This window comes from Fundulus heteroclitus, unplaced genomic scaffold (assembly GCF_011125445.2).
Source record: "Fundulus heteroclitus isolate FHET01 unplaced genomic scaffold, MU-UCD_Fhet_4.1 scaffold_84, whole genome shotgun sequence".
Lineage (NCBI taxonomy): Eukaryota > Metazoa > Chordata > Actinopteri > Cyprinodontiformes > Fundulidae > Fundulus > Fundulus heteroclitus.
Genome location: NW_023397296.1, coordinates 951,085 through 974,156, shown reverse-complemented (window position 1 = coordinate 974,156; position 23,072 = coordinate 951,085). Strand labels below are relative to the sequence as shown.

The following is a 23,072-nucleotide window of genomic DNA, read 5'->3' as shown; positions in this document are numbered from 1 at the left end:
GAGGGCTTTCCCCCAATTTCGAGCAAAGTATGGCATTGATTCTAAAGATTTTTTTAGATGAATATAATGCAAATTTAGCATTACCTGACAACACCCAAAAAAATTCCATCCAATTTCGAAAAATTTTGGATAGAGATAGCTGAGAATACAATGAATACCAAAAACATAATATCTTGTTTATATGGTAGGATCCTTACAGATATTTGAGTGGACACGTAGCTGGAAACTAATACCTTAATTGTTGATGAAGCGTGCGAGAGTTCCTGGGTATCTTGCAAGAAATGTTTGAGTAGCACAACCTGGAGAGAATTTGGATATAAGAACAGTGTGAGATTTTTTAGAACTCTCTTGGCTATAGTTAAGTTTGACAATAAATGCCCCCCATATGTTGGATGGGTTGTAGAATGATAGATGACTTCTGACACATTTTCTGGGATTGACCTAAATCGCATAATTTATTGGAGAATCTGAAGCGACAAATAAGTGAGATTCTGACTTAGACTTAGACAATTTTGTCATTCTGTATGTACAGAGTGCATAGAGAACGGAATTTTGTTGCATACAGCTTTCCACCGTGTAATTGGATTGCAGGTGGAATAAGACAACTGTCATGATTTGTCTTTGGATGAACCCGGACACAGCACGCACACACAGAGCTAGTTCTTAAAGTGAGTTTATTGAACAGGTTGGAAGGTGAATTACGAGAGGAACCAGAGTCTTTTATGGACGGAGATGAAGGGTGCAGAGGCTGGCTGACAGGAGGAGTGCGAGGAGACTGACCAGGGAGGAACACCGGAGCTGAAGACTTGAGACCAGGGTGGAGCACTTGAGACCAGAATATCAGAACCGAGAGCTTGAGACCGTGGAACAGCTGCTGGAACTTGAGAACGTGGAACAACTTGTTGGAACTTGAGAACGTGGGGCAGCTGGGGAAACTTGAGAATGTGGAACAGAACGTGGAACAGCTGCGGGAACTTGAGAACGTGGAACAGAACGTGGAACAGCTGCGGGAACTTGAGAACGTGGAACAGCTCAGAAACTAGAGAACGTGGAACAACTTGTTGGAACTTGAGAACGTGGAGAAGCTGGGGAAACTTGAGAACGTGGAACAGAACTTGAGACCGTGGAACTGCTGCAGAACATGAGACCGTGGAACTGAACTTGAGACCGTGGAACTGAACTTGAGACTAGTCTAGAACTGCTGTACGTAGAACGAACTGCTGGACGTAGAACGAAACCCAGGAGACGTGAACAGGAGAACAGAACGTGAGCAGGAACAGAAGCGTGTCTAGAGTTGAGGCTGGCTGGAACGAAACTGAAGTGAAGGCTTCTGACGGAGCAAAACATGAAAACTGAGCTGATGCAGGGTTCTGGCAGAGACTGAGCAGGAGATGAACACTACGGACCGGCGAGCAAGAACAGACTGAGGTGAGTATAAATAAGGGTGGAACCAGGTGAGAGCAGTTGAAGGTTGATTGCAGCCTGACAGGTGGAATTAATTATTCTGAGCAGGGAAGGGAGAGAGGCAGCGAGGCACAGACTGCAGCCTACAAGCTGCATCCTGACAACAACATTACAATATAAAGTACAGCACTGATCAGATGTAACAATGCAGGAAAAAAACAGTGTGCAAGAACAGTGTGCAGAAGAATGTGCAGTTTTATGTGGAAAAAATAAGATTTTGAAAAATCAAAACGATTTTGAAAAGATGAAAAATTAGAAAAATGAGATTTTTAACTTATGTAAATCTTTTGGGTCACAACGGCTAGTTTTGGCTACTGTATTGTTAATAAATTTAGGAAGAAATAGTGTATCTGCACTCATAGTTAATTGCACATAAAATGATCCCAGTACACTGGCATAAGCCCCATCCACCCACACTGGACCAGTGGACCCAAAAACTGAGGGATGTAACGTGCATGGAATGCACAACAGCAAACCTTCGGTTTCAGACAGACGTCAGACAGATGTCCTAAAAAATGGAAAACCGCTATGAGGTATTTAGATAAGAGAAAATAACATCTAAGTTCAACTGAGGTTGATGGAGTTATTGGTGCAATGTACTATATGTCACAGTTATGGTTCTGTTTTAGTTTGGTTTTGGACTTATAAGGACCTTTTCTGTTTACCCTATTATTCAGCCACCAGCAGTTAACCAATCAGTTCAGTCCACCTCTTGTCGCCACCCTTCCTTAGATTAGCTCCACCTGTTACCCGTAATTAGTGTTCATATCCAGTCACCTGTTTAGCCAGCTATTTATACCAGCCTCAGTTTACTCACAGTTGCCAGAAAATCTCACTTCGTCCTGCTCCTCACCACTCGTCTCAAACAGGATCGGTACTTCTTCTCTACAAGCTTATATGTGCTCTACCAGCTGGACTATGCTGCTAAAAGGATCACCTATTCTGTGTGCTGCAGTTCTGCCAGTTTCTTCCCGTGAGTTCCTGCTGTTTGCTTGGACTGTTCTGGTGGTTCTCCATCCTACATGGGGCGACTGTGGCTTGATGGGTTGAGTAGTGGTCTGGCAACCAGAAGGTTGTGAGTTTGATTCCAGCTTCCCCTTGCCACATGTCCATGTGCCGTTGGGCAAGGCACTTAACCCCAAGTTGCCTGCCGAGCTGCGTCTTGGTGTGTGCGCGTTAGTGAGAGTGACTGGGTGAATTTGGCTATAGTGTACAGCGCTTTGGGTGGTCAGCATGACTGGAAAAGCGCTATATAAGTTCAGTCCATTTACATCATTCGATCTGGTCTCTCCTTACGTGCCTCATCTGGTCTTTGGCTCATCTCTGCCTGCCTTCACCATCTGCCAAGATTGTCATCGCTAGTCTGTGTCACCTTCCACTATTCCACACTCTCAATAAACCTTTTAATAGTAACTCAGTGTCTGGTTGAATATCGGGTTCACCTGCAGTAATCGTTACACTATAATGATAGAACTATTTATACTTAAAATGAATAACCTTTACTATCATTGCTTTTTGGTTATCTGTTACTTTGTATAGTTTGTTTCCAATTGGAGTGACTGTACATGTCAGATTGTGTAAAAAAAAAAAAGCAAAAGAAAAAAACCTTAGTTGTGCCCCAAGTGTTTTGTGCGTATGCACGCTTTAGGTCTCATGAATGTAATTAACTTTATAAAGAAATAGTGACATCAAGCAAGATCTAAGTCTATGAAACCAAGATGTAACAATATTTTAACAATTTTATGACATAATCTACTGCTCAGCTAGTCTTCATTAGACTGCAGAACTGGTTGAACAGAAAGCAACGTTGTCAAAAGAAACTGAAGCAGGATTAAGAAATTAAAAGCATCATCAACAAAATGAAAGACTTTATAAATACTTTATAAATTTAATTCAACAGCATTTTTGTTGAGCTACGTACTTTTCCTTTATTGTAGGCTATGTTTAGTAATGTGAACCTTCATGTTGTGATTTAAGAGTATTGTATGGATCACTGGAAAGAAGACTCGTTCTTTGGCTACCAGTGTTTAAATGGCTGCAACCCAAGAATGATCAAGAAGTGTACAGAGCTGCCAGAAAACTTCCCTGTCACATCAAACATGGTTCAGAGCTCCTTGCCAGCAAAGACTAGCTTGGATAAAGAACTCAAGGTGAAGAAAATCTCAGTATCTGTCTTCACAAACTAAAATGTATAACTGTGATACAATTATTGTTGTCCTTTCAAATGCACACATGCTAAAGTCACATCCTGATGTCCTCTCTTTCTTTCCCGCTGTACTTAATCTCTGTAGGCAGGGAAGATATACCTCTTAGACTACGCCATCATGGATGGGATTCCTGCAAACACCATCAAGGGTAAACCTCAGTTCATAGCTGCTCCGCTCTGCCTACTGTATGAGCATCCAGATGAAGGGCTCATACCAATTGCAATTCAGGTATGGCATTTAAAATAATTTTGCCACAACACATGAACAAAATATGTCAAAGGAAAATGCAGAGCAAGACTTTTTTTTTAACCTTTTGGCTTCCATGTGACTTCTTGCTGGTATATCAGGATCAGAATCAATTTCATTCGTCAAGTTTGTGGATACAAACAAGGAATTTGACTTCACTCTCACGTAGTAAAAAAAGATTACAAAAAAAAAGAACAGAAAACTACAATTTATTCCAAAAACACATTGGAATATTTTATATCCTGATGTGTTGGGTCAACAGCTATGCTAGCTGCCGTTTTACTTGCCCTGGACCTGTAGAGGTCATGAGTGGAGGGAAAGTAAGTCCTGATGATGCTCTCTTGAGTTCTAATTGTTCATTGCCATTTGGACCTCTCCATTTTGTAGATAAGCTAAACCATAGAGAATTGGATAAGCAAAAGAGACTGAAACTTCAGGAGTTTCAAAGACAGTTCTGCAGAGGTGCAGTTATTTGTGTACAGAGAGAAGATGAGAAAGGAGAGAACATACCCCTGAGGCTGCTAGTGTTGATTGTTCTTGAGTGAGGGAAGATGCTTGCCAGCCTCACCTGCTGCTGGTAGTTAGTCAGGAAGCTGGTAATGAAGGAAGACAATAAATGGAGGGCGGCACTACAAGCTGGGTGAGCTTCTGGTGGAGAATGTCTAGGTTAATTGTGCTAAAGGCCAAGCTTAAGTCTACAAACATGATCCTGCCATTTGTCCCAGGATAGTCAAGGTGGCTCAGGATAATGTGTAGACCAGGGGTGACAGCTAGGGATGGGTACCGTTCACATTTGAACCGATCAATATTGATACCCGGTACTTGACGTTACCTATTTTCAGTACTTTTGTGTGCTTATGTAGTAATAAATGTTAGTTTATTAATAAAATCTCTAAATTTTTCAATTAACACATTTATTTCTCAATATATAAGCTTGTTTGGATCTACAAATAAACCGTGTTATATAATTTATGAATTTCCATACATTACAAGAATCCACAGCACATAAAACTATTTTTACCAAAACAACAGTTTAGGCACACGGTGAATGAATTGACTAAAGTCGACCAGGATCTCAGAGAAGCTCTGAGATCTCAATAAGGGACAGAGAAAAGCTGCCCAGAAGAGTCTCTGATTTTTAGCAGTTGCTCTCTGGTAAATGTGGCTGCAGTTTGAAAGCAGGAAACAAAAGTAAAATACACTAAAGACGAGCGAGCATAGAACCGAGGAAGCCATCGTTAGATTGACTGCCTAATAAATTGTCTTGTTACTGAAAAGTACTTTATAAATAAACTTGCCTTAAGGCCGCTACATACTCCATGAGAACAGACTTTTTCTTGTAGTTGGGTGAGAAAAACATAAAAAAAAAATTGTTTTGGCTCTGTCTATACATAGCTGTCTATACAAGACACTCAGCTGCAGAAGTCTGCCCCATGTAACGTGGATGGTGGAAAGGGGCACAGAGAGCCAAGCATGAGGAGAGCTGAAAGTTGAGAAGCAGAAACACAATAGTGCATGGTTTGCTCTGCCACTATTTGTAAAGACTGCAACATTGGGGACGCCGGGTGCTATAAGGATGGACATATCCTGCTTGGATAATTTATACACTAAATGCCGCAAGTGAGCGGAATTGGTATGTTTATAAGTGGTTACTTAAAGAATCTCCTCAGGGCACAGCTATCTGCACCTGTTGCCAATCAGTGCTTTTTGGGTTATTCTTTCTCCAATCAAATTAAATCGTCATACCTGTCAATCAAACTCACACCCGTGGTCACTTAGATGCACTAGAGCTGATATCAGGACAATAGTTGAAAGGGATGATTCTTTTAAAAGCAAACTCTGCACACACATGGAATAAATGAGTGACAACTTCTCTTCAAGTTCAGGAATTTATTAACAGAAATAAAATGCACATCCAGAGAACATCAGTAAATAATGCTGTTTATCTGGATTAACACTATATTTCAATCAACAAATCCTCTCTACTAGGCTAGTGAGACTTAACTAAACTACTAAGAAAAAATAAGATAAAAAGAAGCTAAGCTAAGGAACTATATACATGCTGCAAAAGAACACAAAACAAAACAAAGTGGTTGATCATCATCAGAATAATTCAGTGAATCCTGGTTCACTGCAGATCTGACTTAAAGAACAGGGAATAGAGTTAAATTAGCGTAACTAATTTAGAACAACATTTGGCATGTGTTTTAACCCATTCACAATGCAAATCCAGAGTTACACAAAACATTATTTTAAGAAATAACATTTTAAAGAAGGATTTACTCAGAAAAATCATTAACTTTAGGGACGCTGGATTTTATTAATGCGATTATACCTCGAGGGGGCTAGGGGTCGCTGTACCGATCGGCCGCTAAAATCAGCTAATCCTAAAGTTAAACAAAATGTCTTTAAATCTACATTAATATTCCATAATAATGTGGTAATAACGCTCATAGCACTATCCAACAATGGCGGAGCGAAACGAACAAACCTTATGCTTGAAACGACTTTTTCCGTGCCTATCCGGGAACCGGAAGTTGTCAGAAGCTAATAACCCTTTGGCTAGCGGACCTTCGGCGCTAAACTAAATTAAAGCCGAAGCTTTTAAAGCTTCAGCTTTAGTTTAGCGATAATGATTGGAACAGATAACACAAACATCAATGTCCCATCAATGTATAAAACCCTTATGGAGATAGTGTTTGTTATAACCATAAAAACACACTCGAAATCCATCCGCAATGGCATGGTATCAACATGCTAGCGGAAGCTACGTCAGTTAGCTCCCTTTTTTTAAAAACACAATGTATGCATTACACATGCTTTTCAAACAAACCATGTAAATCTGCCTGCTCATCCTCTGCCAAACCTGTCGGTGTCTCGTATGAATTCGGTTCACTTTGGCCATCCAAGGAAAAGCAATGGAAAGCAGGGGACACGTTGGTCCTTTCAGCGATGGGCTAGCTGCTTAGAAGCAGCAGACTTGCGGGCCAGCCGCAGCGAGGTCGGAGTGAGCCGGTCCAAGGTCCTGCATATAGTCTCTGAGTTCTCAGCTTAAAATAAACAAAGCTGTTTCTGATTTCTTTGCTTTGCGGCTGGTTGCGCAGAAGTCAGAGTGCAACTTGCTTCAATGGGGTGGTTGAATCTTCAAACTCAGTCAGGTCCTCTGCTCTGCAATTACTGTCCTAACAAAACCGCAGGACCTGAGTTTTGAAGAGGCACATTTTTACTCAGCTCGTGGGTCTTTTGGGGTCCGAGAGTTCCGCATGGTGGCTGGTCCAGGGTGTACTCTCTCCTTGAGAGTCCCATGAAGGAGTGGGCTCATGAGTCTGAGTCCCATGTGCCTCGCAGGACATGGCTGGCTGGCCGGTCTCAACCAGCGCGGGCCCTTCCTCCAGGGCAGACCCAGGAAGAGAGTGAAGAAGAAACTGAGGGATGTAGTCTGTGGGAGCAAGCTTTTTAGCACTGATTGCACCTTGCTGCACTCTGCTCACAACCCCCGTTTGATTTGGGCTCCGGTTGCATGCTGTTCAAAATTCACGCTGAATTTTGCCATGGTGCAGTGGAATAACACCACAACAGCTCCTAGAGGATTGACAGGTCCCGGTTAATTTTGTGGGAAATAAAATCCATCAAAATGTCCCCATTTCTCTCGTAAAAAAAAAAAATTATATATCAAAACTTGATTTAGTTATGCTGGTGCCTATCTTTCCTAAGCATTTCACAAGTCAATCACAGGGCAACACAGAGACACACAGGACAAACAACAAACCAAAAAAATCCACACACACTCACAACTAGGGACAATTAAGAGTAATCAGTGTACACTAAGTCAAATTCCTTGTAAGTGCAAAACTACCTGGCAATAAACTTGTTTCTGATTTCTGTACCTAACAATCATGTTTTCTGGACTGTGGAAGGAAGTTGGAGTACCCGAAAACAACCAACACATGCACAGGTAGAACATGTAAACTTCATGCAGCAAGACCCCAGGCTAGGATTACTAAGAAGTAAATTTCTTGCTCGAAGGCAACATTGTGCCACCTTGCATGATTATGGTGTCCACTCATTTGAACAGTGGTGGGCACAGGTAACCAAAAAGTTAGCATCACAAACTCATATTCCGCAAACAAAAATATTAGCATTGCAGCCGTTAAAACAATGATAAATAAGGACATTTGAGGTTGCTAATGCTGGCTGTTAACAAACGACTGTCACTCAGTCACACATCTTCAAAAAAAAAGGTTCTGCATACACACACATGGTACACGATAAACATAGCTCTCAACTCTCACGCATTGACCGTGTGACACACGCATTTCACTAACTTCACACGCTCACACGCAACACATGGCATTTCACACGCAAACATGGCATTTCTCACGCATAAAAATCACAAAGCCCATCTGGGCTGCGGACGACAAAACTCCGCCTTCTGCTGAGCTGTTTCGGCTTCTTTCACAGCTTGTGGCCATCAGTAATTCCTGCGGCAGTTCGTGTTAACAGAGCAGCAGGAAGAGTGATCAGAGTTATGAATAATTTTAGTCTTAACAGTGGTGAAAGTGAGCCGGTAAGGTCCTGTACCGCGTACACAGGAGGAGGAGGAGGGAGGGGGGGCGGGGGGGGGGGCGGAGCTGCTGCGAGATGACCGGTTCATTCAGAACCAGTCATGGCTGCACGCTGATCATAAAAACAGTTCTGCTAACCAGTTTAAAACGCTACTTGGTCTGTTTATAAGTTTCGTTTTTATTAATTTAGCATTTTTTAACTACATGCACCGTATTTCTGTGCCTCCGCGCTTGCTCCTCTCCCCCCTCCTTTCCCTCGGAGCAGGTGCTTTCTGGGCGTCAGAGCGCACTGACGAGAGCAATAGAGATTTGTCTGGTCAGCGCGGCGACTGACTGAGAAACCTGTCACTGTGAAAGGTGATGAGAATGTTATAAACTGTAACAGTCTAGAAGTGCATTGAGCTGAAAGGAGGGACACATCAGCAGCAGGATCGTGCGTAAAGACGCAGAGGGAACCTCTGTGTGCTTCAGTGTTGCTGCTGAGGGGATCATAAAGGCTTGATGAAACTCAGCCTGATTCACCAATCAGGTTATAGATTTACAATGATAAACAACCCATAGATGAATGTGTAACAGTATAATAATTCGGTCAATAATTAAAATCTACTTAATTTTATTCAGTATTATTTGACCAATTGTGTATTATTTATGTCTTAATCCATTAACTGAACAATAAAGTATTAATACGTCTCTTTCTCTTTTTAACAAAAGTAATACATGTCTACTTCATTGTCTGGTGGGATAAAAACGAGATGCAGTTGACTCCACCGGCTCTTCCAGGGTCCGGTTAGCCCCGCCCCCAAACAAGCCCCGCCCCCAAATTAGCATAATCTCACTCCTAACTTTTGATAAAAGTTGAGAGGTCTGACGATAAACATCCACACCAATGCATGTTTGAGGGCATACCTGTATTAGTTTAGGATAAATGACTTTTAAACATTAACTTTTACATGGCAGTGGAAGTTTATGAGAAGAATATTCTAACCCTCTGTGCCCAGACAACTGCATTTAGAAAATATGGTTCATGCGTGTCTGAAAGCCACTGCAGTGTTGTGAGCTATTGCGAGAGAAACAAGCAACCAGCTCTATTACCTCTACCTTGTAAACAGCATGAATGAACAGACCCAGAGTTGCAGATGGTAAGCAAATCTGGCAACACGGCTGAAAGCCTGGAACAGTGTGAGTGTTTCTGGAAGTCTCTTTTCCCTTCTCTTATCACTATTTAACAAATGTGAAATTAATCATGACTGTTTCGGTTACATGTTGTTGTAACATCAATGATATACAGTGTCTTGCAAAAGTATTCATGCCTTTTGAACTTTTACATATATTGTCACATTACAACCACAAGCATACATATATTTAATTGGAATTACAGTTTTTTTTAGTTTTTTTTTTTTTTTACAAATGAAAAAATTCAAAGGACCTTGTGCAAATGTATTTAGCACCCAATAGACCTTTTTCACACTTCTGGGTTTTAAAGCGGATGTGGGGTTTGACAACTTCCGGTGGCTATAGCGTTAGCATAAAAGTCTAAGAAAATGGCTCAGTCTCGGCGCAGTTGTTTTTGTTCTGTACCTGGTTGTTCATGTGGGGCAAGAAAACAGCCATATCTGTCCTATCATGCATTCCCGACGGACCCAGACCAACGGAGGGAGTGGATCCACGCGATCCGAAGAGATGAAGGTCCCAACTTTTGCATAAAGACAGGGAGCACTTTTGTATGTAGCCGACACTTCACACTGGAGGATTTTGTTAGCGAATCCCCCACCAGCCGCCTTAAAAGTGGAGCTGTTCCTTCCCTTTTCACCTGGAATAACTTTACTGCACCAGCAACAAGAGAGTCTGCTTTCGAGAGGGCTAAGAAACGCCAGTTTGTCCTCTCTCAGAAAGCTAGCCAGGCTGAAAATGCTACTGTGGACCATGATTATGTGGCACATCCACCCGCAGGTAAACATCAAATTAAGATACTATGTTGTATACATTTGGCATTCAAGATAATTTCAGTCAAATATAACTATTGCTATAATTTTATTATTATGTTTACATAATGAAATAATTGCTAATTGATTATGTGGTAGTTATGTATTTTGTGCTAAATAACTACCACAAAAATGTGGTAGTTATGTAGCATTTTTTGTGTAGATTATGTATATACATACATACATGCTCCAACTCACATGTATTGATCTTCACATAAGTAATGTTAAATTTATATAATTAAAACTTCTCGCCAACCGCATTTTTTATTTTATGGTTTTACAGCTGCACTTGATGAAGCTCTGGATTACATCAAGGAGTTGGAGGCCAGACTTCAAAAAGTGGATTTGTCTACCACACTTTTTAGCCGCTACTGTGCCTCTGATGACCAGATCCGATTCTACACCAAATTTCCATCTGATTGTGTGTTCCGGATCTTCTGGGAGTCCATTGCACCCTCTGCATCACACCTGGTGTACTGGACCAGAGCACAGAAGCTTGGAGAGGAAGCCTGTGCTGAAGCCAGCCCTGCCCGCTGCATGCCTCTGATCGATGAGTTCCTGATGTACTCATTCAGGGTAGCAGTGGGCATGAAGGAGCAGCTCATTGCTGACATGTTTCAAGTCAGCATAGCTATTGTCAGCCGAGTGACCATCACTTGGGCCAACTACCTCTTCACTGTGTTCTCTTCCATCAACCTGTGGATTAGTCGTGAGAAGGTAAAAGCCAGTATGCCTCAGAGATTTCTGAAGTTCTCTCCAAATGTCCGTGTCATCTTGGACTGCACAGAAGTTGCTCTGGAGACGCCATCATCCCTCACCTTACAGTCTGAAACGTTCTCAGCCTACAAGAACCACACCACTCTGAAAGGGCTGATCGGAGTTGCTCCCTGTGGGTTGGTGACATTTATTTCAGCATTGTACACAGGCTGCATCTCAGACAAAGAAATAACAAAGGTCATTGGAATCCTTCCTCTGCTTGAGCTGGGAGATGAAGTCATGGCAGATAAAGGATTCCTCATTGAAGACCTCCTTCAAGAAGTTGGAGCCAAACTCATCCTTCCACCATTCAGACATCCTGGCCAGTTCAGCAAGAAAGAGACAGAGGAGACCCAGACCATTGCTCGCCTGCGGATCATTGTAGAGCGAGCAATCGCTAGAGTAAAGTGCTACCACATCTGGAATTCTCCGGTGCCTCTCACTTTAATAGGAACTGTCAATCAAATCTGGCACAACTGTTGTGTTTTGGCTAATTATCAAGGCACATTTTGTGTTGCTGACTAAATTATTTCTGTATGTTAATTGTTGTAGTGCTATGTAAAAAGTTATTTAAATGACAAGACTAAAAAAAGATATTCAATAAAACACACTTGAGCAGCATACTGTACTTTTTTTGGTATTTTCTTGTTTAAGTGGAATTGCAAGGAAAACAAATCAAGTACAATTTACAATATCTAAAAACAAAAAACCCTTAACTATTTCATATCTTATAATTGTACACCATACTGATTTAAATTATCCTGCAAATTAATATTTATCAAATCTAAACAACAATAGTTGCAAATACTTAAGACAACCTTAAGAAGAAGCAACTTTAAAATAAAGGTTACAAGACAACTGCAGTTAAAACAATTTTTTTTAAATTATGCAACTGCCTTTTAAAGGAATTTGCACATCTGTTGATGTGCCATTAATACCATATATTTACAGTGATTCACACACCCTGAGATTAAGTATTTGAAATGCAAAGGAACAAAAGGGTCAATTACACATTTTATAATTCTTGTTGCATTGTCATGAACACATCAATGAAGGTGTTGAAGTAAAATAAGTCTAGTTTAGATTTCATTTGATCAATGAAAGACTCATCACGCCACACCCGCTCAACAGTTATTGTTGTTAGCGTGTCCGTGACAAAGTCGCACCATTCTAATCCGGTGACTGCCAGCTGACCCTGTACCTGCCAGTAATATGCATGTGAACGCCTCAAGATAGCATGGCCATCTTGAACCTTGAGGTGAGCAACCTGACACACATCATTCTTTGTGCTGCTTTTTACCTCAACCAGTCCAAACGGGGGTGATTCTGACGGATCATACACCTTGCCATCTGGAGTTGCACCAATATATGAGGTGTCAGGGCGAACAATGAATCCCACAGGTAGCACATTGACCTTCAACATCTCAGCATAGTTTGCCAGCACCTCAGACTCCATCTGCAGATCACGCTTCATGGCTGCAGTTTGTCTAGTTGACCCCCTGATCATCCGAGATGCCAGTGCCATGGCAGCAGACTCCTCCTCTGCACTTCCTCTGCAAGCATCACGGAAACGGCTAGCAGTAAGTCTTGGCTGTCGAAGATGTACCCATGCAGGACATTTGGACTGCTCTCTTGTTCTGGCCTCTATTTCATAAGACATTTCCAGGGACACTTGCAGAGACTGAAGATGCATAAGTTGACCGAGTGTGGGCACAAAACACATATTCGGAAAACTATGCAGCATCAAAGGAAGAGAAGGGAAGTCTGGAGCCATGTGGTGCAGAATAATACTACCAGAGGACTTCTCAGGTGGGCACTGATAAGACATAGGTGAGCCCTGTGGCACAGGCCCAAATTTGGATGGAACCAGCTCCAAATTAGAAAGACCATCTAGGACAAGAGCGATAAGTGGTGGGGACTCCAGCTGCCGTAGTTTTTCTCCTGATGCCAGAATGTCGGGATCTGGAAGCGGTCCTACAAACATCAGAAACAAAATAATAATAATCATACTAACTTTTGACAAAGGAAACATAGGTACAAAAAACTAAACCAAAAGTTGTACCTGTGTAAGCTCTGTAAAGTGTGGAGTGCAGATATCTTTTCCCCATAGTTTTGGGCTTCCGCACCACCATGTCGCTGACAGGTTCAGGATGTATCCCCTTACAAGAAATAGACAACAAGATATGTCAAATTAAAGAAGAAATAAAGGGATGGGTGAGCAATTTGTTATGACATAATGGGACTGATTTGGCAGTTTAGACTTTTACCCAACTTGCAAATAAAACTAAATGATAGCAGTTGGGCCAGTATTTTTTTCACTACCTAAAAAAAAATGTCCAAAAAATTATGATAAATTATATTTGACACAATATTAATAGTACAACAAATTTTATATGGTACTTATGAAATACAGGTGGTAAAGGAACAGAAATGGCTGCGCGACACAATCAAAGGAGAAATAAATTGTTTACATAACTATAGTACTGTTATTTTAAGTGTATGTATATATATATATATATATATATATATAAATCAATATATTTAACTTAGTTTATGTAATATATTTAGCATATTGTAGGATATGACGTACCATAGGACAATGTGTTCCACTCTTTTTTCATTTACCTGTGTTCTTGGTCTGTGCCATCTTTGTAACTCACTAGTGCAGGCCAGTGCAGCAGGAACATTTGGCAGCTGGAGTTGGGAGTAGTGTGCAGTCTGGTAAAGAAGTGCAACTACATGATTGCAAAAACATTTACCAGCTGCACAGCTACAAGAATAATCCAACAATTCTGCCTTTTCTTTTCCAACACCCAGTGATATCTAAAACAGAGAAGTGTTTTAGCAACAAATTTGTACATCAATACATTTAGCATGTTTAGCTTTAAACACGTAATATATTCTAGTTTGAAGGTAAGGTTCAACAACAGCAGAAAGAAAACACAGATTATGTTGCAACCGCAACAGAAACATAAAACAAATAGTAACAACTGAACAGGAAAATGTTAGAATAAGCTCTAAGTAGTCCAGAAGTCGTACGTGAAAGTTCTTCAGCCGTCAAACATGAACAGGAACACGAACCAACGAACAAGAGCCAACCGGCTTTCTGACTGTTTCAAACCTGCAGCTTGTGCGGTTCCTCATTTTTCTTCATGGATCTGAAGCATCTAGCTCTGACAACTACCTGTCCCTCGACAATATTTGACACTACAGGCATGCAGAAGTAAAGCATAGTTTCAACATCAAGCATCATCTAGAATCTCAGAACTAACATAACATTCTAGCATCCTGTTTTTCACAAAATGTAGTGGCAAACAAATTTCAGAATGTCAAAATATAACTGAAAAGTTTAAACTATGTCCGTCTCCAATATTCCACATAATTTAGATACTAAGTTAGGCTTCATTACGATGTTTGAGCTCTCATATCTTGCAGCTAGCGGTTAGCTCGCTAAGCTACGTCTTTTCTTACCTTGATAACTGTGGATATATTCTTCATGGAAGAACTTGTATCCTTTCACAGATTTGTTGGTGGGGGAATTCGCCGCAGCGATTTCCTCCGCATCCGCGAAAGAAAGTGTTGGCAAACTAAGTAAGGATGACGAAAAGCACCGGAGGAGAGACATTTTTCAGAATAAAACAGGAAGTGCTCCAGCCCTTTCAGACGCAGCTTCCGGTTGTCGTGAAAAAGGTCTATAGGCCCGTTTATACTACACTTTTTTAACCGAGCCGAGCCGAGACCAGTCTGAGCTTGGATCAGTTAACCAAGCCGAGACGACCTTTTACACACCACACTATCCTCGCCTCCTAGTGACGATCTGCGGTACTGCTGCTCTATGGGATTGAAGGCGGGACCGAGCAAATCAAAATGGCGGCGCCAGTAACATTCAGGATGTTATGGTTAGACAGAAGCTGTGTCTCAATTCGCACGCTGCGTCCTTCGAAGGACGCATTTTAAGGCCAGTGACGTCACAACGATGCGCGGAGGCTGTCCCATTTGGCAAAAATTCGGAGGATGCTTAAAATGAAGCCTTCGAATGCGTCCTCCTTTTCCCCGAATTCTGAGGATGCACCGCTACCATCCTTAGGGGCCTCGCCTGCCATAAGATTTTCCCGAGGTGCTTTGCACGCTTTTTTAGTGATAGTGAAAGTAGTGATTTAAGTAAGTTATTTACAGGGTTTGTACACATTTAACTATTCAATTCAAATTACTAAAGTTACAAACATAAGCTTATATCAAGTATTACAAATAAATATAAAATTTTATATTTAAACATATTCGTCAATCTGCTGACAAGCGTTAGTTTAATAGCTGGTATATTATGATCATTAGCAGGCCCCTGGGTAAAAATAATAGCAGGTAAATGTTACCTCTCCACTGCGCTCTCCCAGCCTGAGAAAAATTCGTCGCCGGTTTTATTGCCGCCGAAGCCGTCTAAGCCGACTCTCCTCCTCCAATAACAAGTAAATAAAAAAATAAAATAAAAATTTTCATATCCATTTTTTTGTCGTCTGGCGCCGTTTTTCCTGGGCTTGGGGTAGACATGATGACGTCGTGTCGCAACCAGGAAGTGCTCCAAAGGCTAGACCGTCCCATTTACCAACGGTTGAGGATCATCCGATGGCTGGGTCCTCCTAAGGCTGTGTAGGCTGGGTCCTTTGAAGGGCGCAGCCTGCGAATTAAGACACAGGTAGAGTCGGCTTCTGGGACGTGAATAAGACAAACGAACGTCTAATAAGGATTTACAGACGCAGGAAACAATGACAGACACTGAGGTTCATCACACTGCTAAGCAGAATCATCACTGGAAATCATGTGGCATGGTAAGAAATCTATTATTACTGACCATTTACACACAAGAGTTATCTTGGTTACCGAGCTCGGACTGGTCTCGGCTCGGTTAAAAAAAGTGTAGTGTTTAACGGGCCTATAAAGGTCAATAACAAGACAGGACAAGAGAGAATGGTTCAGCAAAATAAAATGTTGCTGCAATTACAGTTGCAAGTCTTGTGTCTAGGGTATTTGACTGAAATTTTTGCCTATTCGTCTGTGCAAAACAAGCTCAGTCAGTTTAGATGGAGAGCATTCGTGAACAACAGTTTTCAGAACTTGCCACAGATTCTCGATCTGGCAGGTCTAGACTTTGACTGGGTCATTCTAACACATGGAAATTTTTTCTTTTAAACCATTCCATTGTAGTCCTAGCTTTTATGGTTAGGGTTGTTGTCCTGCTGGAAGGTGAACCTCCAACCCAGGCTCAGGTCTTTTGCTGACTCCAACAATTTTTCTTCCAGGATAGCCCTGTATTTGGCTCAATCCATCTTTCCATCAACTCTGACCATGTTGCACTTAGACAAACTTTATTGTCATTTTGTATGCACAGAGTGCATACAAAACGAAATTTCGTTGCATACAGCTTACGACAATGTAATGAGATTGCAATTGAAATAAAAATAACATTACAATATAGAGTGCAGCAGTGATAAGAATGTGACAGTGCATGAGAAAAACAGTTTTTAAAAAAAGTGTGCATAAGAATGTCCAACCATGTTCATAATGCAAAGATAAGGGTGCAAAAAAAGGCATTAATTTGAAAAGTTCAATGTTGACAGTGCAAAAGAACGATGATGCAAAAATGCAGTACACATTCAGTTGTGCACTTTTAAATTTAAATGGATTATAAAAATTCAGCAACGTTGGCAGTGCAAAATATTGATGCAGGATGGCCATAAAATTCAGTTCTGTGCATGTGTGGTGCAGAGTCCAGTTTAGAGTTCAACAGTCTGATGGCAACGGGGAAAATGCTGTTGCACAACCTGGTGGACCTGCAGCAGATGCTGTGAACCATCTTCCCGAGGGCAGCAAGGAGAACAGTCCATGGTGGGGGCATGAGGGGTCACTGATGATGTTACGGGCTGGGGACACGCAGCGCTGAGATGAAATGTCCTTAATGGAGGGAAGAGGAGCCCCTATGATTCTCTCTGCTGTCCTCACCACTCTCCTCACATTCTTCCTGTCAGAGGCGATGCAGTCTCCACACCATACAGAGAGACAGCTGGTCAGAGCGCTCTCTATGGTGCTTCTGTAGAAGGTCTTGAAGGGCGGGGACAGGTTGGCTCTCCTCATCCTCCCCAGTAAGTACAAGCGCTTCTGTGCCCTCTTGACCAGTGATGTGGGGTTCACAGACCAGGTGAGGTTGCCTGTGATGTGCAGCCCCACGAATTTGGTGCTGCTGACCACCTCCCCAGCTGAGCTGTTGAGGAGCAGTGGAGCGTAGTGAGGCCGGTTCTTCCTGAAGCCGATGACGATCTCATTAGTTTTCTCCACGTTCAGGATCAGGCTGTTGTCTCTGCACCAGCCCACTAGCTGCTGCACCTCCTCTCTGTAGTCCTGGTTGTTGTCGTGTCTGATAAGGCCCACCACCGTTGTGTTGTCTGCAAACTTCACAATGTGATTGGTGGTGAACCTGGGGACGCAGTCGTGTGTCATCAGAGTGAACAGCAGGGGGCTTTGGAGGCAGCCCTGAGGGGAGCCTGTGCTGAGGGTGATGACATCAGAGGTGTTCTGTCCGACCCGGACTGACTGAGGTCTGTTAGTGAGGAAGTCTAGCAGGTGCGAACAGGTGTGCTGAAGCCCAGCTGTTCCAGTTTTCCTACCAGATGCTGTGTTGAACGCTGAACTGAAGTCCAGGAACAGCATCTGCACATGGGTGTAGAGAAGCACCCCCAAAGTATGACGCTGCCACCACCATATTTGACGGTGTGTTCAGAGTAATGTGCATTGTTAGTTCTCTACCACACAGAGAGTTTTGCATTTTAGCCAAAAAGTAACATTTTTGGTCTTTTCTGACCAAAGCACCTTCTTCCACTTGTTTGCTGTGTCCTCAGGCCTCAAGCAAATTGCAAACAGGCCTTCTTATGGTTTTCTTTTAACGATGGTTTTCTTCTTCCCACTCTACCCATTTTAGAGTTAGTTTATGGAGTTGCTTGCAAGTCCACTCTATCAAAACTTGACAGTCTTTACCATTATTATTACCATATCAGGTTTGCCATAAATGCTCCTTTCAATACATACCACTGTGCTCTGTATTCATCTGTCAACTGGCCCTCCCTTCACAATCAACGCAAAATTCACTGGTTCATCTTCATTTAACCTTCTCAGCTGCTCACCACCTAATTTAGGTCACCTGCTGCAGCCAAAGCCTGTCACATACAACACCCAGTCATCACTTCGTCTACAATTACATATTCCCAAAACCAACACTACCCTTGGTCTTGCTTCTTTTCAATCTGCTGCCACTCGTGACAGGAACACTCTGCAAAATATTCTTAAACTGGATATACTAATCTCAATTTCATCCTTTAAAACAATTATACCATCCTTGTTCACAGACATTTGCAGTTGCTTGTCTACATAGTGTTTTTGGGGTGTCTGTTGTGTTTTAAATTGTATTTTATGTATGTATTACTAATGAATTGTATTTATTTTAGCCCTACTTCCTTTTTCCTAAGTGGTTACTCCACTTGTCAGGCCGCCATTGTAAATAAGAACTTGTTCTTAATAACTTGCCTGCAGAAATAAAGGTATAATAATAATAATAATAATAATAATAATAATAATAATAATAATAATAATAATAATAATAATAATAATAATAATAATTTTCCATAAAGACCACATTTGTGCAGGGCACAGCTAATAGATTCCTCCACCTGAGCTGTAGAACTCTGCAGATTGTCCAGAGTTACCATGGGCCTCTTGGCCGCATCTCTGATCAGTGCTCTCCGTGTTGGGCCTGTAAGTTTAGGTGGGCGGTTTACAGTTGTGTCATACTTTTTCCATTTCCGGATGATGGATTGAACAGTCCTCTGTAAGAAGTTCAAAGCTTGGTAAATCTTTTTATAGCCTAAGCTTGCTTTAAACTTCTCCTCAACTTTATCCCTGACCTGCCTGGTATGTGTTCCTTGGACGTCCTGAAGCTGTTTGCTTCCCAATATTCTCTTAACCAACCTCTGAGGCCACCACAGAACAGCCCCCTGGGGGTGCGCGAGCTGCCAGTAGGGGGTGCGCGAGGCGAAAACTGTAATGGCGTCTAACTGTGTTTTTTTCCCCCCACACAATAAAGAAGTGTAAATAAGCATTTCTTTTGTAAAGCTCAAACAACTGTTAATTTAATCAATAAATAAAAATGTATTGTAATGATGAGCAGGGCTGCACAGTGGCACAGTGGGTAGCACTGTTGCCTTGCAGCAAGAAGGTTCTGGGTTCAAATCCAACCCTGGGCCTTTCTGCATGGAGTTTGCATGTTCTCCCTGTGCATGTGTGGGTTCTCTCCGGGTACTCTGGCTTCCTCCCACAGTCCAAAAGCATGACTGTTAAGTTAATTGGTCTCTCTAAATTGTCCTTAGGTGTGAGTGTGTGGGTAAATTGTTGTTTGTCCTGTCTGTCTCTGTGTTGTCCTGCGACAGACTGGCGACCTGTCCAGGGTGTACCCCGCCTCTCGCCCAGTGAACCTGCATCTTTAACTTACCAGAATGAAAATAGAGGGAACACACTCTCATTGACATCGGGATACTGTGGAAAGTTATGTTCGGTCGTCTTACAGCTGCGATCCAAGCGAGCCGACGACTCTTCGGTATCTCTTGTCCTCCGTGGTTGCGCCTCCAGGCAGGAAAGCGGTGGAAAGTTAACCCATTTTCAATGTTTTTCCCATGGCGATCATGTGTTGCGCTGTTACAGCCCACAATACAGCAACAGTTTGCCATGGTTGAAATAAGGTTAAGGTGAAATTAATCAAATTAAAACATGGCTGAGAGGGAGTACAGTACAAGGTAGTCTTAGGCAGTAGTCTGAGTAGCAGTAAAGGAGGCCATCAACATGGCGGCCACGCAAAGTAATTATGTCATGACGCCCAAGCCCTATTAAGTCATTAAAAGTCATTAAATTAAATTTTTTTAAATTAAGGCCTTAATTAGCATTAAAAGTCATTAAATGTGATTATTGGTGGCATTATTTTTTTTTTCTAAAAAAAAAAAAAATACGGTCATAAAAACTGATAAAAATTGTCTGATAAATTATGAGATATAACTGATTGTGTGTTTGTGCTGAACTGCTTCCGGTTGATCGTAAAGCCGTATGTTTTTACAATGTTTGGAAAAGAAGCTCAAGGCGCAGAAAGATTTAGAGAATGGGAAAATGCAAATTTCATATATATATCATAATCATCATCGTCATCATTATTTAAAGAGCACTTTAACAGGAGGTAAAACAAAATAACATCTAATAAAATGACTTGGGTAAACCCTAAACAATTTAAAAAAACAACAATAATAATAAGCTGTTTAAATCCTTAAAAACAAACAGAAGTTCCTTAAACTGAACTCTAAGATAAGCAGGCAACCAGTGAAGGGAGGCCAGGATCGGGTAATATGCTTTATTTTATGTTTTTCCATTAAAAGGTGTGTAGCAGCATTTGAACCAGCAGCAGACATCTGAGTGAGGACTGACCGATTCAGAGATAAAGAGAATTATGCTAATTCAGCCATGATGAAATGAAGGCTTAGAGTAAGGTTTCCATAGTTTTGCCTTGAAAGAATAGGTTTTACCTTTGCTTTGTTCCTTACGTGATAAAAATGATTTAACTGAGGTCCTTTTTGACTATCGGGTTTAAAATCACCGTCCATTCGAGGGGATAAACATTTATTGTCAGGGTGTCTAAATCAACAGGATCAACAGTTCTTTGGGTGTTTCAACTGGTATATTTGACAATTCATGATTTGCAAAGATTTGAGTTTTGATGTTCTCCTCGACATTACTTTTATCTCTTTCTATAGATTCTCTTTCTCATTCAATTTAACTTTCCATAAGCCTTATCATCTAGGTCTGTATTAAAAAACCTACAGTAAAGTAATGAAATGTTGATTCTGGATGTAGTGTAGAAATTCCTTCAATATAAACCAAAGAAAATTTTACATTACATTACTCATGCACAGATCTGTAATACTTCTCATTGCGATTCAGACAGGCGCCGACTGCAACGTGCAGTTCGTTTTAAAGAGGCAGTCTTAGTGCATATTCAGACAGAAACAGGCTGGGGCAGCTGAAGTGGTTTGCTGTAGGCGTGTTTACCCACTGAAGATAACCGCAGTGAAACAATCAGAAAGATTTCTCTGATTAATAGCATCTTTGTGGAGCGCTAGAGATTTTGTTACTCTGTGCTGTTTCACCAGTTCTCGCTCGCTCGCTCGCTCGTCATCGGACACAAATCAAACTGCTTCGTGTTTGTATTTTGCGGCGTAAATTGTGCGTCAGATTCTGGTGTATGTGTGTATATATTTATGTGTGTATATGTATATGTGTATATGTGTATATATGTATGTATGTATGTATGTATATGTATATATATGTATATATGTGTATATATGTATATATGTGTGTATATATATATATGTGTATATCTGTTTATGTGTGTCTATATTATATTGTGTTATATATCTCTATATTATTTCTATCTATATATATTCTATCTCTCCTCTCTTCTCATATCTCTCTCTATCTCTATCTCATACTCTATATTTCTATTGTGTTTTTCTCTTCTACATACTTCTCTATCTGTGTTCATTCTTGTGTTCTCTCATCTCTCATCTCTCTCTCATCTGTGTCTCTCTCTGTCTGTCTCTCTGTGTCTCTCTCTCATCTCTGTATCTCTTTTCCCCCGTGTCCTGTGGCATCCCCCCATGTTGTCTTCCTGCAAATATAGCTCCAGATTTTCTTTCACACAGTGGGAGCAGTCCATCTTTCGCCATAGTGTTCCGCTTGATTCATGCATATAAATAGGCAAGGCAAGGCAAATGTATTTATATAGCACAATTCAGTACAGAGACAATGCAAAGTGCTTTACATGATTAAAATATAGGAATAAAAGGAAGTAGGGATAGAATGTAGAAACAAAAAAAGAACATTAAAAACAGTAAAACATTTCGACTGTAACATTCAAAGGCAATTTTAAACAAATGTGTTTTTAATCTTGATTTAAAGGAACTCAGGCTTTCCGCACTTTTACAGTTTTCTGGAAGTTTGTTCCAGATAAGTGGAGCATAGGAACTAAATGCTGCTTCTCTGTGTTTGACTTTAGAACTGGGGTTATGTGCTCTACTTTCTTAGTCTTAGTGAGGACACGGGCAGCAGCGTTCTGGATCAGCTGCAGCTGTCTGATCCACTTTTTAGGCAGACCTGTGAAAACACCGTTGCAGTAATCAATTCGACTAAAAATAAACACATGGATTCGTTTTTCCAGATCCTGCTGAGAAATTAGTCCTGAAAAATTAGTCCTTAGCAGTAGTGATGGTTCAGGTCTGAGTCCATCACTACTGCCAGATTTTGGGCCTGATCAGTGGTTCCTAGCTGAAGTGACTGAAGCTGTGTGCTAACTTTTGATCTCTCCTCTATTGGTCAAAAGTAAAAATTGTTTTATTGTGATTCATGCGGGGGTATTTCAAATTATATGGACACTACAATGGGAAAGTAGGAGAGTAAAGGAAGAACAAGAGAAAAAAAGAAAGAGAAGAGGCAAAAGAAAGAGGAGATAAAAGGGATAGAATGATAAGACGTCTTCAGTCTGCTTCATCACCTATAAAGAGATGTAAAAGAACAGCACAACCAACAGATATAGTATAACAAATACAATAAAGTAACACATTGATACCATTGCTGAATTATATGTATTATTTAATCTGACATGTACAGTATAATGTGATAGCTGAGAGAAAAATAAATAAATTATGGGCTTTCTGTATAGAAGTGAACACTGAGTACCTGGAACCCAGCACCTATAGGTGTTTGTTAGAGTGCAC

The 23,072-nt window shown here is 41.1% G+C and overlaps 3 protein-coding genes across 5 annotated transcripts in view; 2 read left to right on the top strand and 1 right to left on the bottom strand.

Moving 5' to 3' along the window:
• alox12 (arachidonate 12-lipoxygenase) overlaps window positions 1–23,072 on the top strand; it is a gene marked incomplete at its 3' end in the record, with an annotated part of 121,759 nt that overhangs the window by 49,502 nt on the left and 49,185 nt on the right. The window contains 2 exon segments of the mRNA XM_036134515.1: window positions 3,442–3,614; window positions 3,756–3,899. Of these exon segments, the coding sequence (XP_035990408.1) occupies window positions 3,442–3,614; window positions 3,756–3,899 (317 nt within the window).
• LOC118562252 lies at window positions 9,956–11,945 on the top strand. 2 transcript variants are annotated; one of them, XM_036134517.1, is made up of 3 exons: window positions 9,956–10,432; window positions 10,748–11,567; window positions 11,856–11,945. In XM_036134517.1, the coding sequence occupies exons 1-3, from the start codon at window positions 10,024–10,026 to the stop codon at window positions 11,917–11,919; spliced, it is 1,293 nt and encodes a 430-aa protein (XP_035990410.1). In that variant the 5' UTR covers window positions 9,956–10,023; the 3' UTR covers window positions 11,920–11,945. The 2 variants fall into 2 exon arrangements, with proteins under 2 accessions (XP_035990410.1, XP_035990409.1); XM_036134516.1 differs by lacking the exon at window positions 11,856–11,945 and having other exon boundaries at window positions 10,748–11,841.
• LOC118562253 lies at window positions 11,859–14,870 on the bottom strand. 2 transcript variants are annotated; one of them, XM_036134518.1, is made up of 4 exons: window positions 14,692–14,870; window positions 13,846–14,043; window positions 13,283–13,379; window positions 11,859–13,194 (listed from the first exon to the last, which is right to left on the bottom strand). In XM_036134518.1, exons 1-4 carry the CDS (start codon window positions 14,716–14,718, stop codon window positions 12,236–12,238), a joined length of 1,281 nt encoding a protein of 426 aa, XP_035990411.1. In that variant the 5' UTR covers window positions 14,719–14,870; the 3' UTR covers window positions 11,859–12,235. The 2 variants fall into 2 exon arrangements, with proteins under 2 accessions (XP_035990411.1, XP_035990412.1); XM_036134519.1 differs by lacking the exon at window positions 14,692–14,870 and having other exon boundaries at window positions 13,846–14,631.

Excerpts from the sequence above, each read along its gene's own strand:
- LOC118562253 (XM_036134518.1), bottom strand. The coding sequence starts at position 14,718 with ATGAAGAATATATCCACAGTTATCAAG. Across the intron at positions 14,044-14,691 it reads ATATATCCACAGTTATCAAG|ATATCACTGGGTGTTGGAAA; the intron begins GTAAGAAAAGAC and ends TCTCTGTTTTAG. Across the intron at positions 13,380-13,845 it reads GGCACAGACCAAGAACACAG|GGGATACATCCTGAACCTGT; the intron begins GTAAATGAAAAA and ends ATTTCTTGTAAG.
- LOC118562252 (XM_036134516.1), top strand. The coding sequence starts at position 10,024 with ATGGCTCAGTCTCGGCGCAGTTGTTTTTGTTCTGTACCTGGTTGTTCA. Across the intron at positions 10,433-10,747 it reads TGTGGCACATCCACCCGCAG|CTGCACTTGATGAAGCTCTG; the intron begins GTAAACATCAAA and ends ATGGTTTTACAG.